The following is a 24,797-nucleotide window of genomic DNA, read 5'->3' as shown; positions in this document are numbered from 1 at the left end:
AGATTCAATTCCATAGGTGTAGCCATTTCTTTCGACTCCCCCATGTTGAAACGCTCCAAGAGACTCTTTGCATAGCCTCTTTGAGAGACAAAATATCCTTGATCTGCTCTCTCCACTTCTAAGCCAAGGAAACATTCAACCTCTCCCAAATTTTTCATCTCAAAACGAACCGACAGATCAGCCATCAATTTAACAATTTCTGACTCATTTCCTCCCGTTATTATCATGTCATCAACATACAATAATACTAGAAGATGCACTTGTGGTTCTATTTTGACGAACAAACTGGAATCTGAGGTAGATACTCTAAAACCACAAAAGAGAAGGTATTGAGCAACTTTACCATACCAAGCTCGAGGTGCTTGCTTCAAGCCATATAGAGCCTTCTTCAAATGACACACATGGGCTGGAAACTTTGTTGAGACGAAGCCTTCGGGCTGCTCCATAAACACCGGGCGATCTAACTCACCGTAAAGAAATGCATTCTTTACATCGAGTTGCCACAACTTCCAACCTTTGAATGCAGCAATAGAGAATATAGATCTTACTGTCACCATTTTTGCTACTGGGCTGAAAGTCTCTTCATAGTCGATTCCATAACTTTGAGAAAACCCGCGAGCAACTAAACGAGCTTTAAACCTATCAATGGTTCCATCCGAATTCTTTTTGATGCGGAACACCCATTTGCACGAGACGATTTGACAGTTTTCAGGCCTGGACACCAGCTCCCATGTCTCGTTTCTATCTAAGGCTTCGATCTCCTCTCGCATAGCTTTTTCCCAATTTGGACAGCCCTTTGCTTCTTCATAGCTTATTGGATCTTCAACATTCATCTCTCCTGTAAAGAAACACGATACGACCGAACAATGATTGATATCTACCTCATAATGTTTGAGATAATCTGGTTGTCGTATCTCTCTTCTCGGCCTTCCCGAAACCTGCTGCACATCATTATTTTCTGCACTTGCAATCTGACCAGAAACTGGAGAAGCATCAGCAATCTGTTCTGTAATTGGTGAATCATTTTCAGCTTCTTCACGGCTAGAAGCTTGTACATCTATGTCAGGAAATAGTGGCTCCAAGTTATCTTGATCCCCATCAAGAGATGCAAATTCTTGAGCAGCATAAAGAGATGATATTTCATCAAATACCACATCTCTATACGTAGTATACTTCATCGTCTTTGGATCCATGCACCTCCAGCCCTTTCTACAACAGTCATATCCAACAAATATGCACTTCTTTGCTTTCGGGTCAAGCTTGGTTCTATTAGACTTAGTAACATGTACGTAGCAAATAGAACCAAAGACCCTAAAGTAACTGACATCTGGAACTTCACCATATACAATCTCAAAAGGTGATTTTTGAGTACCTGGCCAGGGAGGCAGCCTGTTCGTCACATGACAGGCACATTGAACAGCTTCAGCCCAAAGTTCTCGTGGAAGATTCTTGTCATGCAGCCATGAAAGACAAATTGAGGTGAGATGAGCTAGTTTTCTTTCCGCTACACCGTTCTGCTGAGGAGTGTCTGGACAAGTCATTTGTCGTTGAATGCCATTGTCTTCACAATATTTAAAGAAAGCATCTGACATGTATTCTCCACCATTATCACTGCGGAGGCACTTTATCTTCTTCCCGAACTCCTTTTCAACAGCATCTCTAAACTCCATAAACTTGGACAGAGCCTCACTCTTTTCTTTCAAAAATTTCACCCAAGTGAACCTTGAGTGATCATCCACCAACACCATAACATAGCGATGACTGCTGCAGCTTGGTGTTCTAGTCGGCCCCATCAAATCTGTGTGAACTAACTCGAACAACGTAGATCTACGATTTAAGGACTTTTTAAAAGGAAGTCTATGTGATTTACCATATTGACATCCTTGGCAAATCACATCTTCGCGCACATTCACCAGAGTAGGCATACCAGCGACCAGCTTTTTAGACGACATTTGCTGCAGTAGCTGATAGCCTACATGCCCTAACCGAGCATGCCAGATCGATGTATTGTCGGTTTGACTAGTTTTCTTGACATAAGCTTCACCTGCTGACATAACAAACAAAGAACCCTTCTTCTCTCCAATATACGTTACATCAGCAGAAATATTCTTCACATTATCAAGCACCTTCACATCATTGGGACCAAACAAGACATACTTTCCAGATTCTGTAATTTGAGTGACCGAAACTAGATTTCGTTTCAAACCTGGAACGTGGTAAACATCATGCAGCTTGACACTTTTGGCTGATGGATTTCCGACAATGTCAATGGTCACGTCACCTTCTTTGGCTACTGGATGAGTTGAGTTGTCTGCAGTGACAACAACTCTCTCTCCATGGTGATCACGCATCTCCGAGAACAAAGTGTCATTTCCGGTTGCATGATGAGAGCAACCAGAATCGATGATCCATTCCTCCTTGTCGTTGATGTAGTTGACATGGGCATCACCTGCCTTTTCTTTGATTGCTTCAACGGTGAAGCACTGGTCCCATTCAATTTTATCATCTCCATCATTTGTGCAGGCAACGTTAGCTTTAGTAAGCTTAACACGACAGTTCTTCTTAATATGCCCAAGTTTTCCACACCTGAAACAAGTGATAGGTTTCTTACTTGGAGATTTACCTTTGTCTGCACTCGTTTCTTCATCCTTTCCTTTGTTTGAAGTCCAAGCATTCTTCTTGTTTGATTTCCCCTTTGAGAAAAGAACAGCATCAGAATCAAGATTTTTCGCCATTTGTTTCGCCAAGGCTTCTTGATTACAAAGAAGATTCTCCAACTCCTCTACTGAAGGTTGATTTGACCACCCTTGGATAGAGGTAACGAAGGGCCCATATTCCTTCCTCAGACCACGAATAAGATAGCGACGCAGACTTGCTTCGCTGATCTTTTCGTTCGTGTCTATCTCTGATATTTCAGCACAGCAGCTTTTAATCCGTAAAAAATATTCGGAAACTGACATACCTCCTTGAGTTAACATTGCTAACTCATTTTCTAAAAGTTGCAGCCTTGCGGTGTTTTTCTTGGTACAAACACTTTCAAGTGTTTGCCAAACTTCTTTTGGAGAGCTCACATCACGAACATGATCAATGAACTCCTTGCTGATTGATGTCCTCAACGCAAAGAGCGCTTTACCGCACTTGATCTTCCACTTCCTTCGTGATTCGGCATTTTCAGGAACATCTCTGGGGACCTCCGTTTCAGCACCAGCGACCAGCTCCCACAGATCCTGACCTTGAAGATATGCCTCCATACACATCCTCCAGAACTTGTAGTTGTTATGGCCTACAAGTTTCTCCATCCCGAACTGATTATTTCCACCATTTGAGGCTTCCATCGTATTGACGACAAGAGCTTTCCCAAGAGCACAACTTGGCTCTGATACCATAAAACAAAGAAAGGAAAGCAGAAAAGAAAGCTAAACGATGGCAGAAAATCAGTGTGTATTGATAACTTCCAAGTACAGCATATATATAGGCAACTACTTAACAAATTCCTAAAAACTCTCTACCACTCTTCCCATATCTGCCACTAACAAAAGGAAAATAACTGAAATTAAATTGACTACTAAATCACTCTACAAGATGAGTGACTCCTAAAAACTAGAACAAAATGAGAGTAATAACAAACTAAATAAATCAGCCACTAAGCATAACAGCAGTTAGTGGTTCCTAAAGTTTAGCACTAATTTTAACATGATTTTCTTGCTAAATGAGAGAATATATAAATCTTCTTTGGATAAATATTTAAATCAAACTAGAATACAAAGAAAAAGTTCCCAAGAAAATGGATTCAGCGACTACTCCTCTAACAATAACAAAATCAGACTCCGATCCCACCACATCCCTCCGTCGATCCATGCTTTCTCAACTGTATGGCTTCCTCGCCTCCATCACCGCTTTCGTTGCCGTAGGTTTGATTGCTACTGCTTTTCCCTCATTCTATTAATTCCGATTTCATCACCTATCTCAATCGTGTTGTTGATTGGAGCACAAATTTATAAAAATTCCCTATCTTGTTCCTGCAAAACACACACACAATTTGCCCCTGCAATATTTCTTTGATTAGTTGCTGCTAGCTAGCACTGTTCAATGTTGATGTATTGTGGTAATAGATGCAGGTTGAAATCTAAGGAATTCTCATCTATGTTATTCAAACAAAAACCTGTTACGATCTTCTTAATCATCATTTGTTTCTGCTTTAATTGTCTATACTTTTCTTCGTATGTAATTAACATGGGGAACTTCCTAATAAGTTTACTTTACTGTTAATTTGAGAGAACTGGCATCTTCAGCTTAGAGTTTTGAGTCTCAACTTGTCTCAGCAGTTGCTTTTAATTTATATAAAAGGTTGATTAGAATTAAGATGTAGGTTTTGTTTTTACTTAGAGCTGAACATCTTTGGGTAGAAGATACATAAGGTGGCATTTACTTTTTTTTTCTCAAGATATGATCTTTAACAGACATTTTGAATAATTGTATGGGTATATATTCCTGACTAATGATGGTTGATAGGAATGGATTGTTCCTGAATCATGATCTTGACATGTCAAGATGCAGATTCTGTTTTTACTTAGAGCTGAAAATCTTTGGTTTGGAGATACATATTGAGTTTTTCTCTTTAACAGGCATTTTCGCTATAAGGGCATATGTTCCTGACTATTGGTTGCTGTATATAGGAATTGATTACTACCCTAGCAGGTTAGTTCTGTAGAATATATGCTTGCCCTTTATCTTTCCACACTTTTGTGCGCTTTATCATTCTACACTTTTGAGCTTTATTCGAAATTCCTCCAACACTACTTGTTATGCTAAAAGTACTTTATTGGACTAAATGTTCTTATCTTGTGAAAAAGAACGAAGTGGTTATAATGGTGGGTGCAATTCAAAATTGATACTAGATGTTTCATCTTAGTTTACAATCCGATTAGATCATGATTTTAAGCATGTGAACAATGCGGAAGAACAGTAAAAAATGCATATATCTTGGGCAGGCTATTCTCTATGTACTTTAAATGAAAAGGCTTGAAACTCGACAGCTCATGCTCATAGGCTAGAGAGCATTATTTTTTTGTAAGAAAGTGTACACAATCTTTTCTTGATATAACTCAAGATTAATGTGCCAAGATTATAACATTTGTGCTATCGAGCTTAGGATCTGTTTATAGTGATCTTCTCCATACTTTTATCAGGTATTGGGAGCTAGGCGTGCCAACATATGTAATGGTGATGATTGTTGTTGCGATTGTATCATATACAAGCCTCAACTTTTTGGCTACTCCTCCTCCTACCTCCATGAAGTTGATTTTTGGTACATAATTTTGAACATATTCCTTTACAACTAAGTTTAGGAATTGGACTTTAGCTCAAACATCAAACTTTGCGCAAATGTTTAACTTCTACTGTATTTACTTATGCAGATGACTACAGTGAGGATATATTGACAGGCATCCCAATAACAGATGATGGTGAGCCGGCCATTGAGCCTTTATCTTATATGAGCATCGACCAAGTTAATCAAATGTTTGATGACCTAAACTCATGACCTTTTAAGGATGAGCTACATCTTTTTATCTTTTCGAGCGTTTGGCGTTTGTTAAACTTAGTAGGAGTATCTAATTATGTAACTTCAAAAATTGTATCAGGCAAACTTCACAAAGAAAAAGGAACAAAATGTTTCCTGCATGCAATCTGTTCACTTTTTACGAAGAGCAATTCGATTTTCTTTTCTAACTCTTTATTATCTTTTAGTTACGAATAATATTAAAAGCAAAAATACAAGTCTAAGAACATCATGAGAGTGAAGTAAGAGGCTAACTCTAAACCGAAGATGAATAAAAGAGACGGTGAAAACTAAGAACATCATCTTTCATTTACGACGTTACAACAAATAAACAAAATCTAACAACATCCAGCTAATCAATATAATGAATCACAAAACAGTCATTCAGTCACAGAATCTGATAAATCACGCCTTCGTGAACAACATATTAACATACAAACTAGACCTGTCAAGGATCAAATTCATCGAACCCATGCCACAGAATCAACCTCATCCCGCGCTTTCTTGTACAATTCAAGCCTTTTCGCGCATTGCAGCCTTCTATCCATCAATGCTGGATCTTCATCCAATAACTCTGAAAGTTGCTTACCCTACAAAAATGCAAAAATGTGAGTAGAAACTAAGCATAATACGATGTAGCGCAACTTAGTTGGAAAGACGACCCATGCTTTCATTGTTAGTAGGAAGTGAGATTTCAGGCAACATCTAGTATAGAATGAAAGAGTAGAGAAAATACCTCTCTCCTCCCAATTTGGGTGTAGAAGTAATTGAGTAAATTCTGTTTGGCCTCCTTAACTTGGCAGTAAACCACTGCCTTGGGAATCGAGTTCCTCAAAGTCTCAGATATCATATATACGTAAGACGACACATTAGAACCTATCCTCCTGAAATGTGCCTCTGCATAGCGATCAATGTTCTGTACAGCTGGTGAGTTTTCCCGTGGGTTCCCTCCTGGGTTTCCGGCTTTCTCTACTTCCTGAGGAAGTTTCCGGAAGAAATCTACTGTCAGATATGAAGATTCCATATCGACCAATCTAACAACTGTTTTCTTGCTTTCCTCACGGAACCTCTCCAACGATTCATTTGCTGCTCCAGCTATGGTTGATTGTAGAGTTGGGAACCGTCTCAACTCCTGTTCCACCCATTAGATTAAATAAAAAGAATGATGGAATAATGTGAAAGACAAAATTATATTAACAAAGAATGACTGACTCACCAGGCACTCCCCAATTGACTTCCTGACAAGCTCCTTTAATACAAGGTGAACCTGAACAACAGTTTTTTGGTCAGTAACAGATGAAACAAGATATTAAATTCGAGTATATGAGAAAAACGGTATACAAAATGACAATATCAGAGTACTAACAGCATCAACAGAAGCTTCAGCAGGCCCCCTGAAATAATTTAGTGACCCCTCAATAAGCCGCCGATAACCTTGTTCAGGAGCAATCAAGTGTGGTTGGTAACCATCAGCTTCTGAGACAATTTTTCTCACGTTCTGTACCGAAAGATGACGATCAAAAGGAAGTTTTTTCAATGCAGCAGGTAGCTGATTGTCAAAAACTCCATAAATTCGGTCACCTCCAGGACGGCTGAAATAATTATGCAGATTTTTAAAATCTATAACAGTAACCATTTCTATAAGCAAGCATATTCAAAGTGATATCATTAGAAATAAAGGTCTGATTATGTAACAAGCAGATAAATAGAAGTCTTTTTTTTTGCCATCTCGATATAATGCTAAAATTACAACTCAAGGTTGAAATCCAGGGACCCATTTGGTTCTATTTCTTGAAACCTTTCTGAAGAATGCTCAAGTAAAGAGGTAATAAGAATTCCCCCAAATATTACTTCATGAAACAGATATGCTAGAAAAGGTTTATTTTGCAAATTTGTTTCGTTTATTTTTTTTCCTACAAAGCCAAATTTGATCTCATGTCACTTCCAAGTGGGATTCTGTCTAATGCTACAGACATCAATCACAAAGATATTTTTCTTATTGCAATTGAGAACATGCAACACAAACAAACAGTGACTCACTGTTGCCACTAATGCAACATAATTTTAATTTTAGAAGACACTAGAAATAGCGCGGCAAAAGAAGTAATCGTAGAGATAGACAAATTAAAAGGACAAAAAAAGAGGGGTTGGTGCACTAAGAAAAAAAAATTGACTGTTGCAATTGGATCTATCATCCAGAAAGTGCAGGCAAACCAAACTTTAGCAGAACCATGACCATGAAGACATTGCTAGGTTGGAAATCATGAACTATTAGACATGTAGGGACTGTCTGAAAATAAGAGTAGGGAACTTATTCATTGGTTGTAATAAAGGACTTCATAAAGACTAAACACATCAAGATTAGGATGCATTATTGCAACGGCAATGTGCCACAAAAATGAAAAAGTAGGTCAAGCAACGAAGAAACAATATGACTACCTGACGCATCGATTCATATATATTTCATATTAAAATCTAGATAAGAATGCAATACTAATAAGCTTCTAGACCAGAAATATTAGAGCATCGTCTACATTAAAAATTGCAAATTTAGGGTTGTATTGACAAACTCTTGTAAGTTTGACTGCTGACGCATTTTATTATTGGAAATGAGTGGCAACAGGAGGCAAAAATCTCATAATGGTAGAAAACTACATGTGTTGGGGCCTAGGGGGAAGATAAAGCATATTGATTTCAAATAAGAGGGATATCCGATGCATAAAAATCATAAAAACCCAGGTAAAAGGTTCTCAAATAAGATCTCGGATGTTAAACAAATCTTATGTTGATGTAAAGAAGAAGACAAGATTACCCTCCATCCAGATGCTCCTTGAATATCTTGTCAAAAGCACGGCAAAGTTCCAAGATGGTGTATAGTTGAGCCTGAATCGCAAGCATCAGTTGCTGGCAAAGTCAAAATACTTCAAAATACAACCATGAAGAGCAATGCAAATATCTCACCCCAGCATCCAGAGCAATAGGCCTTCCGAGGTGGTCCATCTCAGCTTCAAGTTCATCTATACTTTTGTTGATCAAGGAAGTTATACTTGGAATTCTAGCCCTGATTACAGATTCCAAGTGCTGAAAAAGAAATACCCAATAACATAAGCTTAATCCAGACAGCGGCAAGTAAAGTATATCAATTGCAGCTTATACACAAAATCATACCCTAGAGAGCAGCTTTGCCAGATATTCAGAACCCATTTTACCAGCCAAATGCCCATAGTCGGGACTTGTAGCGAAGTACTCACGTTCCTTACGCCTAGCAGCCATCATATCAACATTTTTGTTGATATCTGCTTGTGAACGATTAACAATACCCACCCACGGCTGTTGTAAACGATAAGCTCTTCCTTCCAGAACCTATTGTGAGCAGTAGAGAACAAAAAAATAAGTTCAACTGCGTATCTTTAAAGGTACACAGTTAAAGAGAGGATACTTAAATATGAGCGGGAGTCAGATTAGAGCGCTCATGTAATGTATGGAAAGAGGGGCAACAAATAAGTGTGGTCAATTTTGAAGCTAAAATGGAAGATATGAGGGTAGCAGGAAACACTTGAACTGAAAAGCTAAGTAACATCATTACTGCTCTTTGTCTCCAAAGTTTCTTTCTATTTTATTATGCATAATATTCACATATAGGAGGGGATTACATCTACGGCATTGGTTCCTTTGTCCATCAGATCAAGCTTTGTAAGCACTCCAAATGTACGGTCACCTGCATGAATACTATAATGATTACCATATGGCACTACCAAATTTGCTACATTCTATATCAAAAATTACACTTTAATTTTAGGACGAAGGTTCTTACCTGATGGATCCACTTCCCTTGCAAGTTTAATAGCATCTGATGTAGCAATATCTTGGTTCGCAGGAGTTATTGCCAGTATGATGCAGTTTGGCTGCAGGCAAAATAAAATTGTAATACACACATGTACAGTACCACTGAAAAATACATAAATCTCATATAAAGTAAGTACATGCTTACCTTCTCAACATAAGAGCGGACCATATTCTCAATGTCTTCGACAATACTTTCAGCTTGCCCCTCTGCAAAAGTGTTGTGTTTGTTTTTTTTTTTTTGCATCAGATATAGTATTTATTAGTTAAAAATTACCGATTAGAAGAATAACCAATGAGGCCGTACCTACAGCAACCTTTGTTAAACCCGGAAGATCAATAAGAGTCAAGTTGACAACTGCAAGATAGATGACAGAAAAAAAAAAACAATCAGCAATGTTGAACCCCTAAAGAACGAACTTTATCATTTGTCATAAAATGGAAGATAAATTAGCTCGAAAATAGACATACCATTGGGTGAATAGATACTGAGGTGAATAGGGACGGGAGAAATTTGCTTTGTCTTTCCTGTGATTCTATCAGTTTCGTCCTGAATTTCCTTGCGAACCGAAGCTGCATCACCAGAGAACATGACATAAACATTTCCTCAATGGAATCAGTACCAAAGTACAAAATCACACTAGTTCACGAAACACGTACCAAAATCAGAGAATTTCCTCCTAGGCAAATGGCCAAATTCTGCATATTCCTGCTTCCCATCTTCCGTCTTCTGCAGTTGCAACACCAGCGGCCTCCTCGTAACGATTCCTGAACTCATAATACAAAAAATTAAAAGACAACATCGCAAATGATCGAATCAACTAACAGCTAACATCCACAAGCAAGTATTTTGACACACAAAAACTAATTGCATTAACCAGAACTAACCAGAGCCTCGAGGAAGAAAATCACGCCCTACTATGCTCTCCAAAACCGAAGACTTCCCAGAACTCTGTATTCAGCACAAACCACAGAAGGAACAAATTCAGAACCAATAAGATTAAGTTTAACTACAACAAAAGAAAAAAAGCAAATTCCAGAAAGAGATCAGAAATAAAATCCACCACTCCCAACTTATCCCACATCTATTTCATCAATTAACTTCCTATTTACCCCAAAAATCAAAACATTTTAACATTCCAATGCATATTCTGCGCGGATCTGCTAATTTCTCAAATCACCCCCACTGTTAAAAAAAAGGAATCATGTAATGAACGAGTCTCTACCTCAACTAATCAACATAAAAAAACGATTTTGAGCACGATAATCGCGATGAAATAATAAACCGACCTGACCACCGACAACGGCGACGGAGGGGAGAGCGTCCCAGAGCGAGGAGAAAGCCTGGTCGCCGCCACCGTAGTCGCCGAGGGCGGTGCAAGCCCTCTGAATTCTGTTCACTAAACCAATCAAACTTTCCATGGTCGCCATCTTATAGTGTTAATGGCCAAAAAAAAAGAAGTTGGGAAATCTAAATTGGGAATGCAGGGTTGAGCTTCAGCTCCTTGAAAGTTGAAAACCCAAAGAAGAAGCTTAGAATTGAAAGCGGCGGAACAAGTGTGAAGATGAGTTGAAATTGGGGAAGGACTGATTTTCAAATTCAAGTGGAAATTCACTTTGAAAAGAAAATTACGTACGTGTCTTTTCTGGTAAAATATTGTGGATATCGAATTTAGGTTATCCACAACGTTGTTGCTATACCGTTCCTTAAACTACTATTTACGGGTCTCACTGTACTTTTTAACTCCATTTCTTAACTAAGGAACGGAGCCTGCAACCCTCCGTTCCTTATCCGTCCTTAACCGTTCCTTAAATTACTATTCATTCAATTTCATTTTTTATTTTTATTTCCAACCCAATTTAATTAAAATAAACACACTTCATTAAATAAAATAAACTTACAACATAAAATTCATAAAAAAAAACATAATTTAATAATTTCCTAAAAAATAAAAGTACACAATTTAATAATTTCATCGGCCAAAGTTTGCTCAAATGTGCTCAATTAGATCCTCTTGGAGTTGGGTATGGGCGCTAGAGTCGCCTGTCCTTGCACGAATAGATAACCGTTCTTGTATAGACGGATGCGCTCCACTTCGAGGCGGACTACTTGCGGTTGAGCTTCTAGGGGATTCGGGGTCGAACCAATTTCCCGCCTCGGGTCCTTCGTCTTGGACAATCATGTTGTGCAAGATTATGCACGTATACATGATGTCGACCATGTTCTCCATGAACCACGTACGAGTCGGGGCTTTGATGATGTTGAAGCGCGCTTGGAGAACCCCGAACGCCCTCTCCACATCCTTGCGAATAGCCTCCTGCTTTGGGTTCGCAGGCCTGCTGCACGTCTTCACGAAGGTAGGCCACTTCGGGTAGATTCCGTCGGCGAGATAGTACCACATTTTATAAAGCAGGTTGTTGGCGACGAAGTTGATGGCCGGCGCTTTACCATCCAAAACTTCGGTAAAGAGGTCGGATTGGTGGAGCACGTTTACGTCGTTGTTCGACCCGGGGACCCCGAAGTACGCGTGCCAGATCCAAAGCCGGTAGTCGGCAACGGCCTCGAGTATAGCGGTTGGGTGGGTGCCTTTGTGGCCCCTCGTGTAGGACCCCCTCCACGCCACCGGGCAATTCTTTCATTGCCAGTGCATGCAATCGACGCTGCCGAGCATCCCGGGGAATCCGTGCACTGTTTCGTGAAGGTCGAGCAGGAACTGACAATCGGTCGTGCTTGGCCTCCGGAGAAATTCGTCGGTGAATGCTGCCCGGCCTTTGCAGAATTTGAGCAAGCACAGTCGCCCAGTAGTGTCTTCTATGTGGAGGTATTCGTCGAACATGTCGGTCGTTTGTCCAGTCGCAAGCTGACGGATTGCTGCAGTACATTTCTGCAGCGTCATGTGGCTGGGACGGCCAACCGCGTCGAACCCTTCCTGGAAGAACTCTTCTCGGGCTGCCAAAGTATTCGCGATGTGGAGAAATAGCGGTTTCCCCATGCGGAAACGGCGACGGAAGTACGTATCTCCCCAAATCGGGTTATCGCAGAAGTAGTCGCGTACTAACCTTGCGGCGGCTTCCTTCCGGTTACGATGGGTGTACGTACGGGACCGTCGTTGGGGCGGCGTGGCTTCCTCCGCCTCCCGTCGTCGATCTTCTTCAAGTGATTGTTCCGTTATTTGACGCATTTGTTCAAAATGATCTATTAGTTTGATTAAATTTGGGAGAAGAAAAACATAGTTGATTTGAGATGAAAATTGGGGTGGAAATAGGGGGATTTGAGATGAATAGATGTATGTTTGTGAGTGAAATGAGTATGAAATAGGAGTATTTTATAGAGTAAAGAAATAAAAAAAAATGAAAAATGGCTATAAACGGTAACATTACCGTTTACAATTTTTTTTTTAAACTTCGAATTTAAAATAAAATATTTATTGCGTCATCGTGACGACGCCCACTAGCGGGCCGGCGAGTGGGCGTCACGCATGGCCTGGGAGCTCGCCACGTCGCCTCGGCGCGTGGCGAGACGTCGCGTGCCGCGTCTCGTGGTGGCGGGTCGCAGGACGGGCTGGGGACGGAACGGCCGGCTGCAACGCGTTTCTCAGCGGTAGGGGTGTGCATTCGGGTTTCGGTTCGGTTTTTTGTCAAAACCGAACCAAAACCGAAAAACCGAATTTAGGTCAAAATCCAAACCGAACCGAACCCGAAAAACCGAAAAACCGAAACCGAAAAACCGAAAACCGAACTTAAAAAATCGAAAAAAACCGAACAAAACCGAAAAAACCGAAAAACACGAAAAAATAAATATAATATTAATATATATATGTGTGTAATTTATTTTATTTTATATATACTAATAGAATATTTATATATAATATAAAATTAATAATACATATAATATATATAAGATAGTAGAATTTATTAAAAGAATATACTATATATTATATATAATATAATATATTAAATTAATAGAATATATATATATATATATATAATTCGGTTATTCGGTTTTTCGGTTTTTTTCTTCACCCGAACCGAACCGAATTTCAAAATTTCGGTTTGGTTCGGTTCGGATATTCGGTTTCCGATTTTTTTGCTCATCCCTACTCAGCGGTTTCGTTCTTCCGGCACGGAACGCGGGCCAGTTACGCCAAGCGTTGTGGATAGCAGCTTTTCACAATATTATATACTCGGTTAACTAAAAAATTACTCCTTCATTAATATAGATATCAAATTTGACAGCATATCACCATATTTGCAGAAGAAAAAAGAAATCTAAAAAAATTTACGAATTTCAATTTTATGCGATAAAGTTCACATCTTTAGAAGTATGTTTGGGCAAATGACAACGTAGAGTGGTTAATGGGATGGTATGTCAAATTCCTATAAGTTAAATACACAAGGATGATTCTATTGTACAGTTCTATATTTGTTTTATCAAATACTCAAAAAATTATTGCACTTTCGTTTAGAAAGTATATATACTTTGAGATAGAAAATAGATGGTTACAAATTAACACGAGAAGTTGGATGTATTTGTATTTGTGTTTGATTTTAGAAGAAAGGGATAAAATACACAAAAGTTGGATTCTTTTTATTTGCACGTAATTTCTAAATTTTGAAATAAAATTTATCCTCTTTCACAAAAATAGCATACTAGAATTTTCTTTTGTAAACACATGTCATGGACTTCAATGACATCTCACATTGGTCGTGTAGTGCAACAAATATGAGATTCATAGACTAAACGTGTTGTGTTCTCTTTCTAATAGACTCATCTTTTAAAGTAAAATTTTAATTTATGTCATAGCAGTTGTGTTTAATGTGATTTAGAAAATGAGCCGATCATAACAAACATCGATGTTTGGAAGCTAGCCCAGAGAAAAATACTAAGTCACAAATCACAATCATGATCGATGGGAAATTGGCCTTTAAGAATGAATCAAGTGTTACAAACTTATATAATGTCTTACTAGTCAGGACAACACAACAAATATGGAATTTATATAGATTAAATAGTCTCTCTATCTCTTACTCTTCTATAGGTTTGATCTTTGGGATGAGTTTTGTTTTTTAATGTGTAAAACCATTCCCTCTTTTCATATTTATATCACACCACTTTTAAACACATTTTTCTACTTAAGAACAAAACAAGATACAACCAACCATCTCTTCTCTAATTATAAAGCCCAAAGCAGGTTATCGGATAAGCACATCAAAGTGAAAAATCAGATGATCAAATTAAAATAGCAACCAACTAACATATACAAATATTAAAGTTGCATACAATTAAAATTTTAAATCCAATTATTTTGTGTTTACAGTAATAAATCATAGTAATTGATAGCTACTCCTAATAAATTATAATTAAGAATTAAAATAAATTATGAGGAATCGATGGATTCTAATTAAATTATTTAATTAAATTGGATACATCGTAGTACAATATTTTTATCTTAATATTAGTTCACCTCAACAAACAACAATAATAGTGGAGTAGCAATTTGCGGTAATTCCTCTCACCGTGATATGTAGATTTCATTTTTTCAGTGCATATATGCTATCACTATGTTCTATAATAATTTTACTAAGTGTATTAGATCGATTTACTTATATCAAGAGCACCTAGCAGAAATCGGATGATTTCCTTAAATTTGGGCCAGGCAGATTAAACTTTGAAATTTAAAGATTGGAAATTTACTATTGTCACGTCATGTGTATATGTTTATTGATTATATTATCAATATATAATGGAGTATGTAGCCGTTTCAAATGTGTGTACTACTTTCCTTCATTTGATGTTTAATTCTTTATCATATTTTTTCCCTTGTGGTTAATATTTTAAAGCAAACGTTTGGAAATTTTGAAATTTGAAATGGGAGAAGTGGGCCAGTAGTGGATTACACCGTTGTGGTATGTATGGCCGGCGCTGCCCTCTCAAAGGAATACACTAATTTACAAAACAAAAATAAAAATCTATCTATATGTGGTGTGTATGGCGAAGTGTCACACTATACATAAAAATAGTAGTAATTTGATTGGAATGAACCCTATGTACAATTCACATAGTACTAAAATTTTAGGTAATAGTATATAAAATCAAATCTTATTTTATCTATCGCATGGTCAGGATTTTGCATTTTTTAGTTTTAAACTAATCTATTCATCCACAATGAATAATTTCATTTGCAAACAACACAATTTTAATACACAAATGGTAAAATTTCATTAGCATTCATTATAATACAAACATACTCTATTAATGATGCAATTGATAATCAAAGATTAATGACTATAACTATGGCACCATTACAATGTTATATTCTGGAAACCCAGAAGCCATTTCAAACACTCAAGAATTATCACCATCCTACATCTCTATTTATTGTAAATTTTTGTAGCTCTAATTTACAACTTTAGAACACCTGAGATAAGTTTTCTAGAAATATTGGCAAAGACAAAGGACAGTTGAACAGATACTGCTGAGAGTGGCTATGCAGTGACATCTGAGCTATCATGTATTGTTTCGCGAACCATTTACCAGTGTAATAAAATCATAAGCACCAATCTCAATCCTTCTTATATACCAGCTTCGTGTAATCAGGATTCCACATATTGTTCTGTATGTAAGTTCTTATTTCATCCTGCGCCACAAATCAAGCATTACGAGTACATCAATATCATCACTAAACGTTGATGAGTTTGGCAGCTTTCTAGAGAGATACTGAACTAGATTAATCGACAAATAAATGATTTGTAAGCAATCATCTTTTCTTTTCATTGTTTCCTCTACTTCCTGCAAATCTCATGTGTATAGGATATAGTAATATTTCGAGCCATTCATAAAATAAAAGTATGAAGTGAAGAAATACATCGAATTTGACCCCTGAAGATGGAATATAGGAGTAATAAGTAATCTATGACAAATATGCCAAAAAGATATTGGATCACTGATTCTTGATATTTCAAATGTGATCTATGTACTATTTCTTTAAGTATCAAGGATATTTACTAAACCCCTAATCGGTACCACTAAGTAGTACCCCCCAAAACAGAAGAAGCCATAGCATAAAAAGCACCAAAAGCGGAAGGAAAAATCAAAGGCATGCATAATTTGAATATTCAGATGCATTATTAACCTGATTGAGTTTCTGCAGTTCCCGTGCATCCATCTCACGATATCCTTCTACCAGGTCTTCTTCTATGGCTTCTGTAATTACTGCTGCAGCTACTTCCTTTGTAATATCACGTATTCTGCTTGCATATTCCTATATTTAGTTACGAGAGAAGAAGTACAGTACTTTATTTCAAGGAAGAGACAAAAATTCTTGAGTACCTGGAAATCGACGGATAGATAATCCCTTTATGCACCTCTTCCTCGGTCATATATTCAGCTAGGCTGCAGTTGTAAAAATAACCTAATGAAGACTTGATAAAGAAAACAGGAGGGAAATACCAGCAGAGTGAACCCCTACTGTAATCGTGCTCTATCACACATAACAGCAGTGAAGAAGAAAAACAAGAACAAATTTAATTTTTTAATCATTCTTTTAGTTTGGATAGATCATGTTGCTTATAAATAAGTTAGAAGTTGGATATTGATCGCGGAGTGTCAAGCCTAAAGAGATTTGAAAATCCAATAACGATAATAGTAAAATTTTCAAGTTAGAAGTCCCTGAAGTACCATTCAGCTGCAGCCTGTAGCATCCCATCTGAAATGATCTTAGATCCAGATAGAAGTGTTCCAAGTCCAATCCTGCAATGATGGCCAACACCATTAATATGAAGGAAGAACAGCAAGTCTAACATTTATCCATAATTGATCACAACTCTCAAAAACTAACCCGGGAAAAAGGAACATGTTATTTGCCTGATTGCAGTGGCCAATATTCCCATTCCCTGTGAAAATTTAGAAGTCAGTAAAAGCAGTTATAACAATCATGAAAACATCCATCTGCAGTAAGTCATTTGCCTATGAACTGAATAAGCTGATATCCCAGTAACTTTTGAATGAAATCATCATATTCTATTTGACAAGGAAACAATTTTCTAGTCAATCCTGAAGGTCCGACTGGTACTATACTTGTTACAGCACTTAGATCATACTATTAGGAGAGTGCTTGCAGGAAAAAAAATTTAGGCATGATTTAATTTTACAAGTGCTAACTTTTTTTCGGAAGAGATTTGAGCAAAGTATTCTGCAAAACATTAACATCACAACTCAAGGACTTAAAAACAAATTTTGCAGGTTGAACAACAAGCTTCTAAACATCATCACTCCATAAGACAGTTCAATCTCCTTTTAGACTGGAACTCCAACAAATTTTTAATGTCTAGGATATACTTTAACATGCTGACCTCCTCTAAAGTCCACTTCAGCAGAAATTCTAAACATGAACAAAACTAGAGGAAAATATAAAAAAGGAAAGCTATAGTAAGGAAGTCTGAAAACATACCAAGGTCAATGTTACTGAATGGGCTTCCACTTCCAAATATGATGTGGTCACCAACTATGGAAAATGCTTCCTCCGGGGTGCACTCAGCTAAAAATAGGTTGAAATAATTTGCTCAAGAATCCAGAGGAATAAATGTCTACATACAATAAATTTTAAACAGCATATGCAGTACCATTTTTAGTAGGGTTAGACATAGCGAATATTGCTGGTCTGGTAGAAGTTGACTCTTTGAGAGCTTCTAACACCTGACAATCAAAAGATTCAATTCAGAGTAAACTAACTACAAGGACTTACAAACTTTGCTTATAGGCATAATATGATACATTCAAAGATGATAGGTTGTGAGAAAAGTAAATAGAAAATGAATGTGATTTTGTACCTCTTTTGAGAACAAACCTCCAACAGCTGACAACCCAAGAAGTACATCTGGCTTTACTTGCCTTACCTGATTAAACATCAGTGAGACATTTGCTGTGCAAAATTATATCAACAATCTAGAAAATGTGCATGTATTCATCTATAGTTGTTGCCTGCGCTCCCTATAATACAACTTTAGAAAAAACAGATATGAACAAAAATGCTGAAAAACATAACATCAGGGAGTTATTTGTTTTTCGTTGTAAGCCTTTGTTTTTTTTAACTTAACCCTTGATAGATTACATATTTTAGAAGAGTATCTGTAGAATACTAGGCCGTGTTCAGCAAGTAGTCTTGTATTAAAGGCCATATGGACCTTACTATGTATAACAGGTTTACTTGACTAATTCACAGATAGCCATGGGCCTAATTGTAATGGTATCCTATCGAGTTGAACATTTTTCTACCTCAGTAAATAGAAAGATATAATCAGATATTTAACAATTAACACACCAAATCTTTAAAAGAAGCTAAAGGTTAAATAGACTGACCACTTCCGCAAGGCTAGCCCCTTCTCTCAGCCCTTGACGCTCAATCTCTTTGACCCTTCGAGCAAATGAACGGGCATCTGGATCAATTTTTTCACGAGCTTCCGTTATAAGCCCCTGAATTATGTAAGATTACATAGTTTGAGTAGTTGCAGGTGGCGAAAAAATTATGTTTTGATGAAAATATGGAAACAGACAGCGGTATACTACACATTCAGACTAATAAAACAATCAGGAACTGTTATTAGAAACACAAGTTATGAGGACACACACCGACAACTATGGGAGTAGATAACTCACATTAGCATCGACAACCCAAAATTGACTCCTAGCACTTTCAAAAGCAATCTCGGTGTCTCCCAGCATCCTTGACATTGTTTTCCTTGCAGCGTTGAGGACACCTATTCCAGCACTGCAGCCAGTTTGCAGTGAGTTTCAGTAATTGTTAGGTGGCAAACACACAAAAGAAGGAAGCAATTATAATGGACCAATGGTAGGGACCTTCCAGCACCAGCAACTACAATTTTCATTTTAGGAAAGTCAATCATAGGTCTTCCTTGTGCTCTGACTGCTCCCAGAAGACCAGCAAGAGCGACCCCTGCTGTTCCCTGGTTGGTTTAGTAGGCATTAGATGGCAAACACACAATTCTTCTTATGAATCATATAGGAAACATATAACGACTCAGATAATTTTATTTAGGATCTTCAAGATGCCACTATAAAATAAGATATGAACAGCACATATTCTTCTTCTGCTTCTTGGCAGTTCTCTTATTTATTCACCATGAAAGCTGAGGTGATTATTGCAAATTTTTGCTTTTTATACTTAAATTTCTAGAACTAGTAGTTTCAGGGTTTAATTCTTTTGTATCAGGCATGACTTGCTTATAATAGAGCAGTACAGTCAATCAACCATCCGATGTACTTAAAACTTATATTTTTTTTCCTTTTTCCTTCCTGTTTTTTTGAGTGTAGGACTTCAAAATCTTGGTTCTTATAACGCCTGATAGGCTGTATATTTGTGCCTCTGTTCAGGTGTAGCATTAGAGTGGATTCAGGATGTAAATGAGCTATTGACATATTCCTGTATTCACTTAAAGAAAGCTGATACTAGATATTAAGCAATGGAATGCCACAACCCTCCACTATCTAGTCAAGTTTCACCTTAGTGACCTCAGTAACCTTCCCAACCCCTTGTTGAGGTTCAAATGTGAAGGAAGTTGAACTGAAGTAATATGAATTTTCTGCCACGATTGTAAAAAAGTGAGTTACAAATTACAACCCCATTCATTACCTACAAAAATTTCCCCTAATTTTCTGAAAGTTTATCTTTATGTCTCATACTAATGACTTATCCATTTAAAGGTGCAATAACTGAACAATGCCCTTGGTAGCTCAGAATCTACAAATCATCTTGGATAAGTAGTAGCAGCATATAACTATGGTATCTACTACGCCCCTTGGTGTCAAACTATTGACTCTTTAAGGACTTTATAGTGATTGAGAATTCCAGCTATCATCTGATACTAAGTCAGACATAATCAGTAGCATTAAAAGTAGTTCAGTCAAGCCTCAAGAAATCTAAGCAACCCTCAGCACACAACTTACATACCTGAACGTCATCATTGAACATTCTGTACTCTTTCCTATAACGCTGAAGTAGGTTAAAGGCCCACTTACTTTGAAAATCTTCAAACTGCAGATATCTGGTACATTAATAATTCAGAAGTGAAAGTTTCTAAAAGTTTTAACACTAAACTACACTAAAAGCTGCACCTGGACAATCACATGAGGCCAACGGGTAAAAACAGCTTCCATAAATTCGTCAATAACTTCAAGATACTCCTCTCCATCAAGGCGATGCTCTTGCAATCCCAAATCTGCAAGGAAAAAGAACTAAGGTCACTGAACTTAAACTCTAAGAGTAGGACTTACTTACCACTAAAAATATAAAAAGTTTATTTGATGCAATCTTGATATGTATTTAGAGATTTATGTAAGACATGACTGAATGACACAAATCTAATAGTAACATGTTGAGCAAGATACTCAAGTAGATTAGCGAAACTTTCAAGAGTAAAATCTTTATTTTAAAAAGACATCTCGTGATTATAAGTAGAAATACATGCATAAATAACACAATTCGAAGACCATGAGACATGCATTAAACATTAGCAACATTGAACAAGAATAGTGGCAGAATTAATGTCTAGGCCTTGAGAGGTAATATTAAAAACAAAGATTCAGAATGCTGGACAAAACTAGTTTCGTAATGTTGTAAAGAAATGATGCGCAAAGGCATTGAGCCACTTACACAAGGGGTCTTTCAGAAGCTCCTCATTGTTGGTTCCAACATCAATCATGACAGGAAGTACCTATGAAAATACACAAAACCCAAAAATGGGTTATCAGGACATGACTTGAAAGAAAGAGGGTAACAAGATAAACTGACAGTAGTGTTCCTTCACTAATGAGTATGTCTCCATTTGTGTGAAATCTTTTTGTCAGCTGGAAATCATGATCAATGATAAGGCAGGGAAGTACCAGTACAAAGAGATCAAAAGCACACTAAGAATAAGACAAGGAACATGAAAATAAACTACATATGGGATCTGTTACTTGAAGTTTCCTAGTTAAATCATAAAATGTACTCCCTCCGTTCCTTGTTAATTGAGGCATTTCTTTTCAGCACAGAGTTTAAGAATAGTGTGTTAAATGGATGGTGAATAAAGTAAGAGAGAATATAGTAAGAGAGATGAAGAGAGAATAAAGCAAAAGAGAGAGTTACGTTTTGCCAAAAATTGAAATGACTCAATTATCTTGGAACTTCCCAAAATAGAAAAATGACTCAATTAACATGGAACGGAGGGAGAAGATCCACAATCGACCACAGTATTATAACTCGCTTCTTCTATGTTTTCATCCTTTTGCAGAGAAACTGTTAACAAGCTTTGATTTGTGTATATGATTTTATGATTCAGGTGCAGGTTATCATGTGCGCAATGGTTTCACTACCCGAGAATTCATACACATATATAATTACAAAAGATAACATCCCTGAGTCTTGTATGTCTGTCCTTACAGGCTTTTTCTGTTGTTTCGTTCATAAAAACTTGGTAAGATTGGCAGCAGGCCAAGATTTAATTTGATGTGATACAGTACATAATAATGCATTAAATGGAGAGAGCAAGATAGTACTCTCTGTGGGTTTATCCCTGCAGCAGCAACATAAAGATCCAACTTTCCGATTGCAATTCCAATTCCCTGAACTCCTAAATCTCCAAGACCCAGTATCCTGCTTCCATCTGTTACAACAATCATATCCACCTACAAGAAAAAGATATTTTTAAAAGCGGTAACTTGAAAAAGGACACAAGATCATATCAAATGTTTGCAATTATTAAGCATGAGGCAGCGTGATAAATGGTCCTTCTTAAACCCCCAGTGGTGAGCATAAGACACAGAAGCAATGATATGTACTCACAGGTAAGAATGTGTATATATATGTGAATATATGATGCAAACATAGACTACATTTAACCAAATTCAGTTGGTGGACAAACAACAATAAAGAATTGGAAAGCTTTAAAATGGACTACTTCAACAAGGTTCATATCCAACATGCCTCTTAGTACTAAGGGTGCTGACATGAAAAAGAAACACCAGTTGCAGTAAAGAGGAAGCAAAAACTGATCAAAAATCTAGTAAGGGACATCATCAGCAAACAAAACAAGTACGCCAAACCTGTTCTGCTGGCCAGTTGTAAACCATTGACATCATCTCACCACGATCTTGTGCACTAAAATACATGCCCCTAGGCCGCCTAAATAGGCCGCTGTACTTCTGACAAACAAGACCAACTGTAGGAGTATAGACTATTGGTGCATATTCCGCGATGTTGTCAATAAGAACCTGTTAACATGATATCTAAATAAGATGCTTTGTCATAAGGTAGAAATAATATATTTTCCGAGATCTTCATTTTCTGTCCTACCATGAACAATATAATTTCACTTACTCTTAATGTAGACATATCTATCAGGTTACCTGGGCACTGATCTTCATGTTTTAAAGAGAATTTCTAATGTATGTGAGACCACATGAAGATCAAATATATTTAATGAATATATGAATTAACATTTTGACTCTTGCACAAGTTCAAAGCAAAGCAATACCAGTAGATAAATGTGGCATTGCCATAAATAAATGTCGTCACATTGGACCTTGATACTGACCTTATAATACATTGTCTCATTTCTATCATGCAACCGGTTGAGAATTCGCCACTTAGCCAAACTGTATGGATCGGATGGTCCATCTCTAGCACTCTTCTCAAGCCTCTTTAGATCGGCCACTGATTTAAGTAAAAACAAATAAATAGGAGATTTATTACAAGCACTTGAGCTCAAAGTTATAACTTGTAAGCTCATCAGCGCACAACATTTACAGATACAGATATTAAACAATAATGCTCCCATAAATTTCATCTAAACCGAACTGATGGCTTAATCCATTGTCCAAAGCTCAGCATTGTCTATTTTTAGCAGGTGAGCAAGCTACTATTAGCTTCTAATCTAGAACAAGGCAAGAAGTACCTTGCAACTCTTTTTTCTTAAAAGCCAGTCATTATGAAAACCAATATCACTCATACATGACCTAAGCAGGCCTGTGACCAAATCCCTAAGCAACAGTAACTGCTAACACCTGGTGTGTGCCTCAGACAGAGTTCCCTTCACTCACAAGAAATTGATATAATGCATTTGTCTGATTAAAAAATGCATGGAAAGATAACATGAAAAGTGGTGGAAGAAAACTTACTAAAGCGCTCAATTTGTTGTTCAGGACTCATGACATTTGGAGGCAGTAACCCGCGGAGGTCAAGACGATCACGCTCTGTCATCGAAAATGCAGTTCCCTATATTTAGGGAGCATAAAATTTTGCAACTTAACTTCCAGAATGATTGTTTACCTCAAAGGAGAAATAACCAAAAAGCATCTTGGACACTTGAGAAGTGCCAAATATAAAATGTAGAAGGATAAACCATTAATTCTTCAGCTTTTAGAAATTCATCAAGTGCCTGTCTGAGGTGCTTTGTCTAAATTGTTGGTTAAAAGCCTAACATTTCATCTGCATTCATTTTATGAATATCCATCCAGCAAAGTTTTGGATTATTTTCTGCCCTACTTCACAATCCATTTTTTATGAAGTTATATGCTTACTTCCCAATTCAGATGCAACAGAGCCACCAATACACAGGAAACAACGAAATTAAACAACTCATTACGTCCAAACAAATAATGAAAAAAAAAACTAAAATCTGAGTTACGAAACAGCATCATCATCCCCGAAACACAATTACCAGAGATCCTCTCGAGATCTCGAGGACGCAACACACTCCATATACCAATAAAAGCAACCAAAACATTCGTCATCTTTCAGCGCTTACCTTGTTGAACCACGGATCGTGGAGAATATCCAAGCTGCGCTTGTGAATTATGGTCGGGCGGTGTCCCTCCGTCGTCGTAAAAGATCTCGCGGCGCCCGAATTGACGGTGTTGAGAGCTCCCCGGCGCGATTGCAAGCGCTTCAAAAGCGCCGACGAAAGCGCCATTTGGCGAGAGAAATTCCCCATAACTTACAGAGAGAAGGAAATCCAGTTGAGTGTGAGCTACAGACTACAGTAGTGAAGGAATTTATTTCTCCTCCGAATACATTATACTTATACAGCTTGAATACGACGGAAACTTTGAACAGTGAGAATAAGTGATAAAATCAGTTTTGCTAATGCCAGGTCATGCTTTATCACCGTCATAGTTGTACGTTATGCATAAGTGATTGTACCTCATTCTGGAAGTAGAGAATTATTATATATAGAAAGTCGTCGGTTTGTTTTGAGAGGGCCCACAGTCAGCGGATTTACCATTTAGAGAATTTTAAAACCGTGTACACGTAGGATTAGGGTTAGGGTCCAAATTTGTTTGTGTATTCCTCCCAATTTGATCTAAGATTTTGTTTTTGCCATTTGATTTAACTATGTA

At 37.4% G+C, this 24,797-nt stretch overlaps 3 protein-coding genes across 4 annotated transcripts; 1 reads left to right on the top strand and 2 right to left on the bottom strand.

The window, feature by feature from the left end:
• The first annotated feature begins 3,526 nt into the window (after window positions 1-3,526).
• On the top strand, window positions 3,527-5,730 carry LOC121752237 (phosphatidylinositol N-acetylglucosaminyltransferase subunit P-like). 2 transcript variants are annotated; one of them, XM_042147194.1, is made up of 4 exons: window positions 3,527-3,907; window positions 4,626-4,698; window positions 5,190-5,308; window positions 5,418-5,730. In XM_042147194.1, exons 1-4 carry the CDS (start codon window positions 3,694-3,696, stop codon window positions 5,540-5,542), a joined length of 531 nt encoding a protein of 176 aa, XP_042003128.1. In that variant the 5' UTR covers window positions 3,527-3,693; the 3' UTR covers window positions 5,543-5,730. The 2 variants fall into 2 exon arrangements, with proteins under 2 accessions (XP_042003128.1, XP_042003138.1); XM_042147204.1 differs by having other exon boundaries at window positions 3,725-3,911.
• Window positions 5,731-5,844: 114 nt separating this feature from the next.
• LOC121752229 (phragmoplastin DRP1E-like) lies at window positions 5,845-11,007 on the bottom strand. The gene is made up of 15 exons (XM_042147185.1): window positions 10,694-11,007; window positions 10,292-10,355; window positions 10,064-10,171; window positions 9,875-9,976; window positions 9,711-9,761; window positions 9,552-9,613; window positions 9,375-9,465; window positions 9,214-9,278; window positions 8,729-8,923; window positions 8,522-8,641; window positions 8,373-8,443; window positions 6,927-7,152; window positions 6,777-6,827; window positions 6,297-6,692; window positions 5,845-6,150 (listed from the first exon to the last, which is right to left on the bottom strand). Exons 1-15 carry the CDS (start codon window positions 10,832-10,834, stop codon window positions 6,022-6,024), a joined length of 1,872 nt encoding a protein of 623 aa, XP_042003119.1. The 5' UTR covers window positions 10,835-11,007; the 3' UTR covers window positions 5,845-6,021.
• Window positions 11,008-15,598: 4,591 nt separating this feature from the next.
• On the bottom strand, window positions 15,599-24,471 carry LOC121752219 (NAD-dependent malic enzyme 62 kDa isoform, mitochondrial-like). Its single transcript, XM_042147173.1, has 19 exons — window positions 24,206-24,471; window positions 23,577-23,673; window positions 22,994-23,112; window positions 22,503-22,670; window positions 21,957-22,085; window positions 21,073-21,133; window positions 20,535-20,638; window positions 20,371-20,454; window positions 19,260-19,366; window positions 19,059-19,170; window positions 18,762-18,875; window positions 18,233-18,298; window positions 18,026-18,098; window positions 17,854-17,940; window positions 17,242-17,296; window positions 17,082-17,153; window positions 16,734-16,796; window positions 16,537-16,651; window positions 15,599-16,041 (listed from the first exon to the last, which is right to left on the bottom strand). Exons 1-19 carry the CDS (start codon window positions 24,389-24,391, stop codon window positions 15,967-15,969), a joined length of 1,887 nt encoding a protein of 628 aa, XP_042003107.1. The 5' UTR covers window positions 24,392-24,471; the 3' UTR covers window positions 15,599-15,966.
• Between the last annotated feature and the right edge of the window lie 326 nt (window positions 24,472-24,797).

The sequence above is a fragment of the Salvia splendens genome, chromosome 1 (assembly GCF_004379255.2).
Source record: "Salvia splendens isolate huo1 chromosome 1, SspV2, whole genome shotgun sequence".
Taxonomy (NCBI): Eukaryota; Viridiplantae; Streptophyta; class Magnoliopsida; order Lamiales; family Lamiaceae; genus Salvia; species Salvia splendens.
Note: the sequence above shows the minus strand (reverse complement) of the source record. Positions and strands in the feature narration are given on the sequence as shown.